Source organism: Elgaria multicarinata, chromosome 16 (assembly GCF_023053635.1).
Source record: "Elgaria multicarinata webbii isolate HBS135686 ecotype San Diego chromosome 16, rElgMul1.1.pri, whole genome shotgun sequence".
NCBI lineage: Eukaryota > Metazoa > Chordata > Lepidosauria > Squamata > Anguidae > Elgaria > Elgaria multicarinata.
The window spans coordinates 3,440,794-3,456,102 of NC_086186.1; the positions used below are offsets into that span (position 1 = coordinate 3,440,794).

Consider the following 15,309-nt stretch of genomic DNA (forward strand, 5'->3'; position numbering starts at 1 on the left):
ACACTTAAAATATATTACATGCAAACTTGCCTTATGGACGCTTAAGGAAAAAAAGTGCCGCACAATAGATAGTGGGTAAAGATCCCTAAGGAAAGGGGGCGGGGGGGGTGCTAGAGACCCTCCCTCCCAAAGATGATCAGGTAAGATCTGATGCACACTTATTTGAGAGCAAGCCCCACTGAACTGTACTCATGCACAGGGTTTCATTTGCCAGTGCAGTCTGCGTACGCTGTAGGGACGGAGCAGACGCAACCCCACAGCAAGCCTTGAAGGATGGTTGTCAGGGATTAAGCCAGCACACCACTGCTGCTTTTGCATTCAGGGCCAGCATCAAGGGTAGGCCTGGGTGGGCAAGTGGTGATGGCCCACACCCCAGTGTTGCATAAATTATGCCTAATCCGAGTGTATCCAAGCCCAATATTGAAACACTCGCGAATGATCACAAGCAAGGCATTGGGGTTCAAACGTTTATTCTCGAGAATAAGGTGACTTCTTGGCACTCACACTGCTAAATCAGAGTCACACCGCGCTGAGGCAAGACAATAGCTTATATACCTCCAGGTGTTACACATCATCAGCCCACATCCAGGGGGAGAATTGCAACTGGAAATACCTGATCGCCGCCATCACCGTGTGCTTTCGCAGGTGTGCTTTGCACCTGTAGCCCTTCCCCTATTGGTGATGTGGTTAGGGGGCAGTCCTAAAGACTTGGCTGAGTTTAACTGGTCAGTGTCATTTGAAACTGACCTATGGTGTTAAAGTGCACCTAAGCAATGTCTGGACAGTTAGTCAGTGAAGTGGATTCATCAGGATTAACTTAATCAGTGTTCCCTGGAGCTGACAAGGCTAAAGAGCTTGATGTGTGTCTATGTGCTGCTTACATGGGGTAAATGGAGTTCTTACTGGGGGCATCTGGCCACTCCCCCCTTCCTGCCTTGTGCACCCCTTTTACCTTTTCTAGGTGTCCCCATGCGTGTTCCTGGAAGGGAAGCGGGGCTTGCAAAGGGGAAAACGTCAAGGGGAATGGACGTAGCTCTCTGCAGAGTGTCCTGGGGAGTGCGAGTGCGGGTGTGTATGGGTGCTTGTGTGTACACGTGTGCAGGTGCGCATGTACATGCATGTCAGGCAACGAGTGGGGTGCCGCAGGGCTCGGTCCTGGGCCCAGTGCTCTTCAACATTTTTATTAATGATTTGGACAAGGAGGTGCAGGGAACGCTTCTCAAATTTGCAGATGACACAAAATTGGGTGGGATATCTAATAGCGGTGTGCACGGACCCCCCACTCCGCTTCACTTTAAGATCCGCCATTTTCGGATCGGCCCGCTCCGCCCCGCCCCCACTCCGCCTGTGCCCACTCCGCTCCGCTCGGAGCTCCGGATCCGGATCGGAGCTCCGGTCCCCCCCCATAGGGGGGGTTACCGGGCCCTGCCGCCATCGCCGCCCATGCGGCGACGGCGGCAGAGCCCGGTAAGGAGGAGGGGGGCCTTACCTGCCTCCGTCCGTGGTCCGTCGCCGTCTTCAATTGAGCCCGTGGTTCCACCAGGAAGTCTGGGCCGTGCGGCCCAGACTTCCTGCTGGAACCACGGGCTCAATTGGAGATGCTGACGGACCGTGGACGGAGGCAGGTAAGGGAGAGGAGGGCAGGGGGCGTTACCGGGCCCTGCTGCCGTCGCCGCATGGGCGACAGCGACAGCGGCAGGGCCCGGTAAACCCCTCTTACCTTTCCGGCGGAGCTCCAGATCGAGGCGAAGGATCCGCCTTCACCTCGATCCTCTTCGCCACGCTCCGCCGGCCCCCCAATCCTCTTCGCCTCCGCCTTAAGGGCAGGCGAAGCCCCCCGCTCCGCTACTGCTTCTCCAGTCCGATTAGAAGTGGAGCACATCCCTAATATCTAATACCCTGGAAGACAGAAACAAACTTCAAAGTGATCTTGATAGGCTGGAGTGCTGGGCTGAAAACAACAGAATGAAATTCAATAGGCATAAATGCCAAGTTCTACATTTAGGAAATAGAAACCAAAGGCTCAGTTACAAGATGGGGGATACTTGGCTCAGCAATACTACAAACGAGAAAGATCTTGGAATTGTTGTAGATCACAAGCTGAATATGAGCCAACAGTGCGATATGGCTGCAAGAAAGGCAAATGCTATTTTGGGCTGCATTAATAGAAGTATAGCTTCCAAATCGCGTGAGGTACTGGTTCCTCTCTATTCAGCCCTGGTTAGGCCTCATCTAGAGTATTGCGTCCAGTTCTGGGCTCCACACTTCAAGAAGGATGCAGACAAGGTGGAGCGTGTCCAGAGGAGGGCAACCAGGATGATCAGGGGTCTGGAAACAAAGCTCTATGAGGAAAGACTGAAAGAACTGGGCATGTTTAGCCTGGGGAAGAGAAGATGGAGGGGAGACATGATAGCACTCTTCAAATACTTAAAAGGTTGTCACACAGAGGAGGGCCAGGATCTCTTCTCGATCCTCCCAGAGTGCAGGACACGGAATATAGGCCCCTTCCAACTCTGCTATTCTATGATTCTATGATTCTATGTGTCAGGATGCGTGTCTGCACATCAGGATGCCTGTCTGTGTGTCAGGGGGAAATGGACATTCTAGATTTTACATCACCTGCAGAGGCCCACCAATAAGATCCCCCCAGAGTTGCTTCTCCTCTTCCCTCTTGCAACCTGCTTGTTCACCCAGACAACAGAGATGCTAAGGAGGAGGAGCAGGAGAGGCCACGGCCAGCTTGCTCCCTGGTTCTCTGCCTCTCAAGCAAACCAGGGGTTCCAGTTATGAGGAAGAGGAGCAACAGCAGCTGGTGACCATGGTGGTGAGACTGGAGGCTCACGAAGGCAGGGAGGCCATTCAGGTGCCTCATCCAAAGAACCTAAAAAAAAGCCCTGTAGTCGGCACCGTTTTCATGGCTCTCTCCTGACGGATCAGGCTGTATTATTCTGGCGTGCCTTTTAGATATGAAAGGCTGTTATGTTTGTTTGTTTTTTGTTTTATTTTGTTTTTATTTGGATCAGCGTTTCACTGCTCTGAAAAACGTTATATAACCATGCCTTCGGTGGTCATAAATGTCCCTGAATCTATCTTTCACGAAAACTTCCAGTCCCTTCCCTTCCACGGATACATCAAAACACTGTAAAAATCTGCAGCCAAATCTCTTTCCCACCCACTCCTGCTCCTGTCTCTCACCCCAGAGAGACATGTGGAAGGCGGACTTTGGGCCCAGCTGCACAGCTTGCTTGGAGTCTGTTTACCACCTTGATGCCTGGCATTGTTCCAGTGCCTTGAACAGCAGCCTGAGACACATAAACTAGGCAGTTGACGCTTTACCTGGCATGGACAGAAGTGCTAGTGGAAAAAAGAATCCCATGCTAAAATGTGGTGTGCTGGTTAAAAGAAAAAAAAATACAGAGGCAAGGGGTAAAGGAGCTTAGAGGTAAGGAGATCAGGCAGGAGGTGATGAGAAATATCTCTTAATTTCCCTTAAACCCTGGGGAGATGCTTCTTCCAGTCAGTGTGGATAATAGTGGAACAGAGGGATGGATGCCAAGGTTAGAACAGGAATTGTTTGGCTTGGAAAAAAGGAGGATAAGGTGAACAAAACCATGTATGGCATGGAGAATGTGGATAGGGAGACATTTCTCTCCCTCTCCCATAATACTAGAACCCAAAAGGCAGACCGGGGGGAGATTCAGGACTGATAAAAGGAAGGACCTCTTCACCAAGTGCCTGGTTAAACTATGGAATTTGCTACCACAGGTCGTATACTGATGTCCACCAATTTGGATGACTTTAAAGGGGGTTGGATAAATTCCTGGAGGAGAAGGCTATCAATGGCTACTAGTCCTGATGGTTATGTACTACCTCCACTACCAGAAGCAATAAGCCTATGTACACCAGGAAGGTGCTGTTGCACTGCTTGTAGGTTCCCGGTCGACAGCTGGTTGGCCAGTGTGTGAATAAAATGTTGGACTAGGTGGACCTTGGTCTGATCTAGCATGGCTCTTCTTACGTTCTTATGGATGGATCGATGGATCAATCGATCGATCAATAATCTGACTCATTATAAAGTAGCGTCATAATATGGGGGGTACTTGTTGCTGAGATGTAGAGCAGAGGCTTCACACACAAAAAGATACTGATAACCAAGTTCAAACTTAGGTGATGGGAAACATCGGCCAATTCTACTCCTGCATTCTGCCCCCCCGCCCCCGGGTTTGTCCCGGGATCATCCCTGTGCATCCAAATGACACACAGGGGATCCCAGGAGCAGGCAGGGATGATCCCTCCATTTCCCTGGGATAATCCTTAGGTGTAGAAAGGGCCACCTTTTCCTGCCTGAAACTCTGGAGATCTGCTGCCAGTCAGATCAGGCAATACTGGGCTAGATGGTCCACTTATCTGACCTGGAGTAAGGTAGCTTCCTTCATCCATAGCTGCCCTACCTATTCCCTGATCTTCAATTCCCCCTCATCCCCCCGCCTGCACAACTCCTGAAACTCCGCTGCTCCTGGCCATTGTGCCCCCGGGGTCACGCCCTTCCTGTGAGAGCCTCACATGTGCTTTTGATAATTAAGTCAAATGGGGGGGGTATCATGAAAATGAAGCCATCATGAAAACTGAAGGAAACGGAAGAGCGGGATGTGGGAAAGGGTGAGCAAAGCTGTGCAAATCCAAGGCTGGGAATGGAGGCTGGGACGAGGGGAGGGATGAGAGGTTTGGGGTTTCCCCTTGGCCACCGGCTACAGCACCATCTGCAAGCAATCAGTCCTGCCCCAAGCTGACTTTCCAACCCCCGTTTTTGTTGAATACTTGTCAGCTCTGTGCCCCCGGCTCCTCGTCAGCCTTTTCCCTTGTTCTGTGAGCACAGGAGGAAGCTGGCTAGTCCCAGGCTGACCATAAGCAAAGCCTCCATTCTCTGCGGTGTGGGTCTTTGCAAGGCAGTCCGCTACATGGGCTCCTTGACCTCAGGGCTGTGGAACATTGGCTTGAGACTGCAACGCTGCAACAAGGTTTGCAGGATCAACTTGACTGGGAAAGAACCTCCCCCTTCACCATTCCCAATTTTTTTCCTCCTGCTTCTCAAATGACTGTGTAGGAAGATAATCACTGGCAGAAAGGAGGTTACGATCTCCCAAAATGGTTTGATGAAGAGCGGTTTGGACTCTCCGCTTCCTGGATCAGCAGAACAGGCAGACATTTGATTATTATTAGTAGTAGTATTTTTATTTATTTTTAACATTTTTATACCGCCCAATAGCCGAAGCTCTCTGGGCAGTTCACAAAAATTAAAACCACAATAAAACAACCAACAGGTTAAAAGCACAATTTCAAAATACAGTATAAAAAGCACAACCAGGACAAAACCACACAGCAAAATTGATATAAAATTAAAATACAGTATTGAATATCTGTCTATTTACAGATGTCTTAGGTTGACCAGAGGTGAAGGCAAGTAAGTATCCAGTTAGATAGTGCTAGTCTCTCTTTTTAATTTATACTTCCTGCAGTTGGGGAGGAATGTTATTATTAGGAAACAAAACAAATACACTTACATCAGTATCCACATTCCAGGAATAACCTGCTATCATCCCAAGACCCACCCAAGGCTGAGATGTTGTTAGTGGCTGATTCGTCTGACCAGATGGAGGCTGCTCAACCTATTCTGGACGGGGTTACACTCCCTCTGAAGGAGCAGGTTCATACCTTGGGGGTTCTCCGGGAGCCATTATGGAACCATTTCAAAAGTGTTCATGTTTTCTTTTAAATGTGAAATAATGGCTTTTTAATCCATGTATCAGGATTGCAAAGCTATTCCAGCAGGCCTACCCAGATGAATTTTAAATCTAAGAATTTTAAGATGTCGTGACTGTTATTTTAATATTGTATCAGTTTTATATGCCAATTTAATCAGTTTTATGTATGTGATTTATATTGTATTGTATTTAATGCTGTTCCCCGCCTCAATCCAGAGGGAGAGGCAGGTAAGAAATAAATATATTATAGCAGTAGTAGTATTTTGCCTCTCAGAAATGCCTTGCCATTCAAAATCCCCTTCCTTTTCTTTGTTCACTGATGAATGAAATTGACTAAGCCTTTTAGCTACTTACTTATGACAAAATCTAGCCAATTTCACTATTCCATGGCTTGGTTTCATAAGGATCCAGAGGGGAGAGGCAATTAAGAATTAGGGTGAGAATTAAAGGGAGATGCAGTTGACCTTGTAGAGTTTTCAAGCTGTCAATTCAGGGCCAGGGCTGAAGCCACTATAATCACAAGGAGAAATGTTGCTCTCATTGCTCTTCAGATAAGATTAACTGTATTTTATGGCTCAGTTTCTCATCTGCAAGCACCATCTGAGTTTGCTACTAACAGGAGTAATTGGTTTTAGTTAGATAGATTTTTAAATATTTTAACAAATGTTTCCCTGGTTGACAATGGCTCTCTGGGTCAGAAGAATGTCTTTTTCATAACTTGGAAGCTAATCCACTTTTAGATGGAGATACCGGAGATGCACCCTGGGGCATTATCCATGTGGAACATGGATTCTACCACTGAGCCATAGCTCTTCCCCAAACATTACAGATTGTAGGAGTTTCTTGGGCTGGGAGTGTCCCACCCAAACATGAAACTCCATGTGTAGGCTCCAAATCAGAGCCAAGCTACCTGTTGTCATTTCTGAGCTCATTAAGTACTTTTATTGCAAAAACATGGCTTTCTCTGCTGGCAAACTCCAAGACAGGGAGTTATCTGAGGACTCCTGGGCCGTAACCATCTTGAGGAGTGACTCATTTTGTGGGGTACAGCAGTAGGAACATGCTTGGCTTGTGCTTTCTCTTCATACCATCCTCCAGTCTGCTGTCTCAATTGCAGCCAGGTCTGGCATTTGCTAGGCAGAGGAACATGGACATAAAAGGCCTTGAGTCAGGAGGAGAGGAGGAATCCCTTGCACAAATAGCATGGGTGTCACTTAGAACTTGGGAGCTGCTAGCTGAAAAGGAAAAGATGAGTGACATAAGAAGAGCCCTGATGCTGGATCAGAACAAAGCTCCATCTAGTCCAGTGTTCTGCTCACACCGCAGCTCCCATCTGCCTGTCAGAAGCCCACAAGTAGGACATGAGTGCAACAGCACTGTCTCACTCACATTCCCCAGCAATTGATGCACTTATTGGCACACTGCCTCTAATACCGGACGCAATATAGCGCCTTCTCCCCCTCCATGGATTTGTCTAATCTTTTACATCTGTCCACATTGGCAGCCATCACGACAACTTCCCCAGACTTGAGTTTAAGACTATAACCCCTATCCTCCTTTACCACTGGCCAAGCTGATGCTGATGGGTGTAGTAGTCCAGAACATCTGGGGGAGACCAGGTTGGAGAAGGCTGCTATAAAGGAACATGACACCATCTCTCCCTGACTGATTCAGTCTGCAGTTGACCCACTGATGGTTCTCTGTCTTGTCCACCCATCCTGCTTCCACAGTTGCTAGCAACTTTCTCCAGTGTGGATTTAGGGCCCAGCACATCATCTGCTTTTTCCACATTCCTTCTTTGCAGAAATGACAGCATGGCTGCAGCTGTGGTGATGGAAGTTCTTCTTCTTCTTCTTCTTCTTCTTCTTCTTCTTCTTCTTCTTCTTCTTCTTCTTCTTCTTCTTCTTTTTAATGCATTGAAGTTCTTGGCCTCATCTTAAGAGCTATTACAACACAAGAAAGAGGAGTTTGCAGTCAAGAAGTTGGTTAAAAAAAAAGAAAGGCACAACTATCTGTATAATTTCTGCTGGCTGAGACCTTGGAAAGTGTGACGGGGGAGTCTCTTCTCCCTGCACTGGGAACGCCTCTCCCCTGCTCTGACGAGGCAGAGGGAGCTTAATTTCCTAAGGGACTCTTGGAGCTGGGAACAACAGGTATTTTTAGCTCAGGAACACAGCACTGGGGACTCAGGCCCCACCCAAAGAGGGACCATGCCACCATCCTCAAACCCAGAACTCGGGTACATGCTCACAGCTATTGGTGGAGCATCGCTGACTGGTAGAGCATAGGTCTGGCATGCAGAATGTCCCATATTCAATCCATGGTGTCTCCGGGGGGTGGGGAGAGAGACTTGTCTGAAATCTTACAGTGCTGCTGCCAATCAGAATCAACAATACTGAGCTGGATGGATCAATGGTCTGACGCAGTATAAGGCAGCTTCCTATGAGCTATGGAATGGCTGCTCTGTATTCAGAGGGACCCGGGTGCTCAGAGCGCAGGAAGAAATCAACTCTCTGCACATCCCAGGCAATTTAGGCTTTCATTTCACATTACCCAAAAAGCGCATTTAGGCCATAGCTAGACCTAAGGTTTATCCCAGGATTGTCCTGGGGTCAAACCTGTTCATCTAGGTGACACACAGGGGATCCAGTGCTCAGGCAGGGGTGAACCCTGGATGATCCCAGGATAAACCTTAAGTCTAGCTGTGGCCTAAGTGTATGAAAATGCTCAGAGCCACATGTCTTTGGTGGAAGAATGTAGGCAGACCGGGCTTCTGCAGGAATGGTTGCACGAGCAGAGAAGCCCCAGATACGTCCCTAAAACTTCATTATAATCTCTCTGGGTGTATTGACAGAAGAAGCCAGGAGAATGTTTTCCCCAATATATGTATTCGAGAAGAGCCAGAGCTCAGTGGTTAGGGTGCCTGCTTTGTATGCAGAAGGGCCTGGGTTGAATCCTTGACATAGAATCATAGAATAGCAGAGTTGGAAGGGGCCTACAAGGCCATCGAGTCCAACCCCCTGCTCAATGCAGGAATCCACCCTAAAGCACCCCTGACAGGTGGTTGTGCAGCTGCCTCTTGAATGCCTCTAGGGTGGGAGAGCCCACAACCTCCCTAGGTAACTGGTTCCAATGTCGTACTACTCTAACAGTCAGGAAGTTTTTCCTGATGTCCAGCCCTACATCTCCAGGTAGGGCTACGAAAGGGCCCTGAATGAAATCCTGGATAGCCCCTGTCAGTCAGTGCAGAATCGGCATAAGATAGTTCCTTATGATACCTGTATTCAAAGAGAAAGATGCTCAGTTTGTAGAATGCAAAGACAAATTGTATCTCAGTGCTGGAGTGGAGGAGGTACGTTTTGGAACTCACAAACACAGGATGTAGTGATGGCCCCCAATCTGGATGGCTTTAAAAGGGGGTTGGATAAATTCCTGGAGGCAAAGGCTATCAATGGCTACTAGCCCTGGTGGTTGTGTGCTATCTCCAGAATTCAAGGCAATAAGCCTGTGTGCACCAGTTGCTGGGGAACATGGGTGGGAGGGTGCTGTTGCACCATGTCCTGCCTTGTTGGTCCCTGGCCGATGGCTGGTTGGCCCCTGTGTGAACAGAGTGATGGACTTGAAGAACCCTTGGTCTGTTCCAGCATCTGGGCTCTTCTGATGTTCTTATGTCTTTAATACACGATGTTCTGGTGCAACACTAGGGATGGGTTAATGTGCCATCTTTGATTTTGCTCAGGTTCACAAAACTAAATGCTAAATTCATCCTGTCCCAATTCTTTATATTTTAAGTGGACGCATTTGGTAGGGAGGGCAAGAAGAGCTACACGCCCGGCTTGAGCTCCTTCAAGAAAAGGTGAGCTATCAATCAATCAATCAATCAATCACTTCTGGTAGGTTTACTAGTGGACTGCTTTTTTTTAACTAAGAGTTTTATATACTCAATATGTATAAAACTGATGGGAAATCAATATAAAATATATAACTGGTATCTAATTCCTTATAAAATGAATACAATTTACAGTTCTCCCTCCTATAAATGCTGGAAATGTAATGTATTAACTGTCAACTTTACGCCTAGATGGTAGACTTGGCCAGTAATGAGGGTTTATTAGAGGGGAAATCATTTTCTTTTAATCTCTCTTATAAATTAAAAAATGACTTTTTTTATACTTTACCCCTCAAATCCTTTGTTTTATTGCTGAAACAGTTAAGAGGACAGGCAAGAAAAGATTAACACTGTCCCCTAGTTTCCACTTTATTAATGGCAGCTAAAATAGAAGTAGCAAAATATAGACCACAACATTCCCAGGAAGGAAGGAATGGCTAAAACAAGGCCGGAATTCAGCTGAAATGTCAAAGCTCACAGAAATAATCCAAGGGAGGTCAACAGACACTGAAATTGGTTAGAAATAGGTGGCAGTTACTGGATTTTGGAAGCTAAAGTATAGCCTTGATTTCAATGTATGCTAGTGATGTTTGCATATTGTGGTGTAGAGGTTAGAGTGTTGGGCTCAGGAGTTCTGGATTCCAGTCCCCCGCATGGCCATGAAGCTCAATGGGTGGCTTTGGGACAGTCACTGACTCTCAGCCTAACCTACCTCACAGGGTTGTTGTGATGATAAAATGGAGAGGAGGAGGACTTTGTAAGTGGCCATGGGTTCCTTGTAAGAGCGGGAAAAGGAGGAGGAGGAGGAGGAGGAGGAGGAGGAGGAGGAGAAGGAGGAGGAGGAGGAAGAGGATATACACTGGATATTTCATTCTCCTCCTCTTTTTAATGTGAGCCAATATGTATGGCTGGGCTGTGTTTTTAAGCATGGTATCCTCATTTTAAAAGATGGGAAATGAAGAGCAAACGCCAAACTGTCCCCTGGAGATAGGACGTGTCAGTTCTCCGAGACTAACACGGCAACAGCTGCCTCTATACCCAAGGAGAGAACAGCACGGATGGTGACCTTTACCATCCCTCACAGATGAAAGCAACAGCCATTTGCGACTAATCTCTCGGTGACACAAAGGGCTGGGTGGGTTTGCAAACCAGCATGCCAAGCTCCAGCATCAAGCACAGGGAACAATATGCACACACACACACCCGCCCTACACAGCCCTCTGATACCAGAGGGAGGGAGCTGCAAACCCAGAACTGCAGCTGCTTTCACAATGTCAAATAGGAGCTGAGCATCTTCCTTGCTTTGTTTGGTAGATAGAGATCATGGTTTTTGATCAGTTCTCGCAGCAACATATAGCACTTATAAACATGCAATGGATGCATCACAAATTAGGGCTGGGCACCACTTCGGGCCTGAACTACGAATCTGAACTGAAGCGGGACCAGATCAGGCCGATGTCGTCTGAAGCGAATTGGATCAGGTCCGAAGAGCTCTGGGCCACCTCAGCCTCATCTGGGGCAAAGGTGAGCACTGTTGCCTCCTCCCACCCATGGGATTGATCTGACCTGACAGTTGCCCATCCTTAATGAAAGCTGCCATTTTAAACAAAGGTGGGGGCTCTGACATTTCCTACACCTAAGTTCGTAAACTACAGTGACCATAAAGGGCCATGTCCAGAAATGGGCATTCGCCTATACCCCTAAAGCCTGCACAAAGAAATAGTTCTTTAACTTGCCTCCAAAAGACGTGGGGAACAGCTGAATCTCTACCAGAAGGGAGTTGTGCAGCTGGGGTGCCACCATCAAAAAGACCCTACAAATTGTAGTAGCCACACAGGCTACATCCTTTAAGGACACCACAAGCACAGACTCCCTGGCAAGTTCTGAATCCTGGGATGGTCAGTACTGGGGAAAGTACCTGGATCCTGAGCCAATTCGGGCTTTCTACATTTGTACTAACACCTTGAATTGGCCCTGGTAGCTCACTGTGCCAGCTCTGAGACTCTGGGCTGTTGAGTCTCAGATTTTCTCCAAACCTGCATTGGCTGACTAGCCGAGAACATCATTCATAGAGATAGGTACAAGCAGAGGCGCCTTCCAGGTATGCGACCTGCTCCTGGTTGGGGAATTCAAAGGATCCTTTGAAAGATCATCATCAGATGGCAGCTGCTAAAGTAAGGCCACGTTTGACAAAGTGCCTGTGCTGCATCTGCCCCTCCAGAGCGCACAGACAAGCAGGGGTAAGCAAAAGAACAGGCAGCGTTTGGGATCCACAAGGACATGTGAAAAGTCAAGAAGAAAGAAGCTTGACTTTGCCAGGACCAGGCGAGACGACAGCGTCATCTCTGACCTTTCCAGCAAATGGCTTCTTTCAAAGATGTAAGACTTGCAGGGGGATTTTCGACAGCACGCTCGTCATTTTGTTTGCTCTCTGCTTGCTCGGAATAACAACTTCTGTGCCATCTTGGTGGCCGACAATATCAGATGTCTTGACTTTGTCTGGGTTTGCATTTGATCTGGAAGGTCAGCAGAGATGCGGAGCAACACGTCTGCATTTTATTTTTAATCCTTCTTTATGAGATTGGCTTAATAAAATAGGGGGCCATTCCAATCCCGGACGAGAGAACTGCCACGGTTTGTCATCAAGCTGGAAATGCAAATACTATTAACAGATTTGTTAGAGTAGAATCTTTTCATTCCTTATTTGAATCTATAATAATGCAGACAATGTCTGTCTGTCCATCTGTCTGTCTTTGCCCTAGTGCCAAGATCCAGTGTGGCATAGTGGAAGACAGTGTAGCTTAGTGGCTAGAGTGTTGGGCTGGGAGTTGAGAGATCTGGGTTCTAGTCCCCACTCAGCCATGGAAACCCAATGGCTGACTTTGGGCCAGTCACAGACCCACCTCACAGGGCTGTTGTTGTGAGGATAACATGGAGAGGAGGAGGAGGAGGAGGAAGAGGAGGAGGAGGATTATTGTTATGTACGCTGCCTTGGGTTCCTTGGAGGGAAAAAGGCATCTCAGTGCTGGAGTGGAGGAGGCACGTTTCGGAACTCACAAACACAGGATGTAGTGATGGCCCCCAATCTGGATGGCTTTAAAAGGGGGGTTGGATAAATTCCTGGAGGCAAAGGCTTTCAATGGCTACTAGCCCTGGTGGTTTTGTGCTATCTCCAGTATTCGAGGCAGTAAGCCTGTGTGCACCAGTTGCTGTGGAACATGGGTGAGAGGGTGCTGTTGCACCATGTCCTGCTCTGTTGGTCCCTGGCCGACAGCTGGATGGCCACTGTGTGACCAGAGTGCTGGACTAGATGGACTCTTGGTCTGATCCAGCATCAGGGCACTTCTGATGTTCTGATGTTCTTCTTATGTTCACTGTCTGCTTATTGATGGAATAGGGATTTTTTTAGGGATGTATGAGAATTTTGTTCACCCTGCACAAGTGCCATTTGTGCAAGTGTAGATTTGCACAAATCCCCCCCCCTCAAAGAAGAGCAAAAGTCTCCAACACCCTTAGCGTAAAGGAATGGGGGGAGGGGTTGATTTATCCTTCCGAAGTACTAGAATGAACTGGATTCCTTAAATGGGTCACTCACACTCCCTAACCCTGGAATCCTGCCAAAACAGCGCCCTTGTTAACACACCTGCTCTTGCAGATGGAGGCTCTCCCTGCAATGTTTTCCTCATCTTTCTGACCCAGTTCCATTAAGTTATTTGATGCGTCATAAAGAGATGGAACAGAAAGGCTGTGTGGAATATCTTTCTTGCTTTCTCCCCCTTCCCTGGCAGCAACTAGCACTTCTACTTTGGAGAAAGCAGCAGGCCGTCATGCCAAAATTATAAACAATTACTAGGCGGAGAGGCCGGAAATTGAAGCAAAGGCACAACTTTTAGTACAACCCAATGCCTGTTATTATCACCATCATCATCGTTGCTGTTGTTATGCCAGCTCCAGGCTTTTGAGAGACCCTAGGAGAGATGCTTTCCAAACCACCCCCACCCCCACCCCCTCAGTGAGACTGCCTTATTACTGCCATGGCCACCAGCTGCTCTCCTCCTCCTCTTCCACATCATGGCCACCATTTACTCGCTGGACAGGTATTTATAGGAGATTAGCACAGAGGAAGTCAGAGAACGGAGAAAATAATCAAGAAGATGATATTTCCATTCCTTTTCCTGGATGGGGTTCAGTGTAGTTCCATCAGCCAGCAGCTTGCATGTTTGGACAGATGATTAAAATTTACTCCATCCTGCTGTGGGGAAGAGAGCCTTGCATGACTTGGAGAAGCAGAATGCCTAGATGCAAATGTCTCTTTGTACTGAACCAAGCACTTGTGTGACTCTGCCTACTTTTGCCTCCGGCCACACCCTCTCCTGGAATGTGGACTCAGACAGTTTGCAAATGTGATAAGGTGAACCTTGAACTGAAAGAAGTTTCCCCAACTCTGCGCTCATCTTTATTGTTTGGGGACTCCATGGCTAACTCAGCTGTGAAATGCACTCCTCTTTGGAGTTTTTGTATCTGTTCTTGCTTTTTACATCTTAAGAGACTGAGTTCTGGCATAAATTAAGCAAGTCCTGGTTTTGCAATATGTAAATGAAGTAAGTTAATAAATGTATTTCATCGTCAGCTAAACCGCTGCTGGAGATGGGACAGGTGGTTGTCAAAAATGGTCTTCTTCAGTGGAGTTATATAGAGTTAACTGCTCCATCTCGTGTTTACGATTGGTATTGCAAAGGCGTGGGTTGTCTTAATTTTTCATTGCTGCTTGGTTTTTGTTGTTTTGTTTTTTTAAGCTACAAAGCGCAGAGGGAGGAGGCCTTCCAAAATATCTAAGACTGTGCACTATGGAAATAAACACAGTGTAACTTACATCTATGTAAATATGCATAGAAACGCATTGCCAACGTGTAAACTATGTTTCAGTTACCCAATGAAAAGTTTATAGATCAGATGCTTTTACTAAACTGGTCTCATGAATGGATAAGGTTTGAAAATAACTACACATGAAGAAATAAAGAGGTCCCATAAAGTCTGCTATCCCGGTTTTTTGTTACCTGTACGGATGGGGGGGGGAATTTACCTGCTACGAATTTTAATGCCTCCTGTCATTGCAACAGAAGGGTGAAGAAGACCTGCTTAGCTTCAACATAAAACCTCTTGATGTGCTTTGCAGAGCGTTCTTTGGGGTTCTTCTGCAAATTGTGAATCAGCTAAACATGCTCCAAGGTCTTTAGTCCCTGCGTCTTCTTTCTTGGAAGACGTTGACGAGCCGGAGCCTAAACCTCTGAACATCTCCTGTCTTTCAGCGTCGTTCTTTGGTGATGGCTACGTGGAGATGCCCTTGGTGAGCACATTCAGCACCGTCCAGCTCCATGTGCAGTTCTACACCAGCCAGCGCAGTGGACTCCTTTTCCTGGCTGCAGGGCAGGCAGACTATCTCCTGGTAGAGCTCCGTGCTGACAGCCTACAGGTCAGTAAGATGTTGGCCTACGGGCCATAGGTGTAATCCATGCACCGAACAACTGTGCAGTCATTGCTAGCGCTGGGGGAGGGGGGAGCATCAAAGGGTTTCAAAATAGGGACCCACCCAGTTTGGAGAGGCTCATGTAAATTGGACCCCAGCTCCACTTTTATTTTATCTGACTGCTTGTGTTT

At 47.4% G+C, this 15,309-nt stretch overlaps 1 protein-coding gene across 1 annotated transcript in view; it reads left to right on the top strand.

The window, feature by feature from the left end:
* Positions 1–15,309, top strand: part of CSPG4 (chondroitin sulfate proteoglycan 4) — an 82,169-nt gene that overhangs the window by 46,387 nt on the left and 20,473 nt on the right. Inside the window, exon 2 of the mRNA XM_063142202.1 lies at positions 14,961–15,124. Coding sequence (XP_062998272.1) covers positions 14,961–15,124 — 164 coding nt within the window. The remainder of the gene's footprint in view (positions 1–14,960; positions 15,125–15,309) is intronic.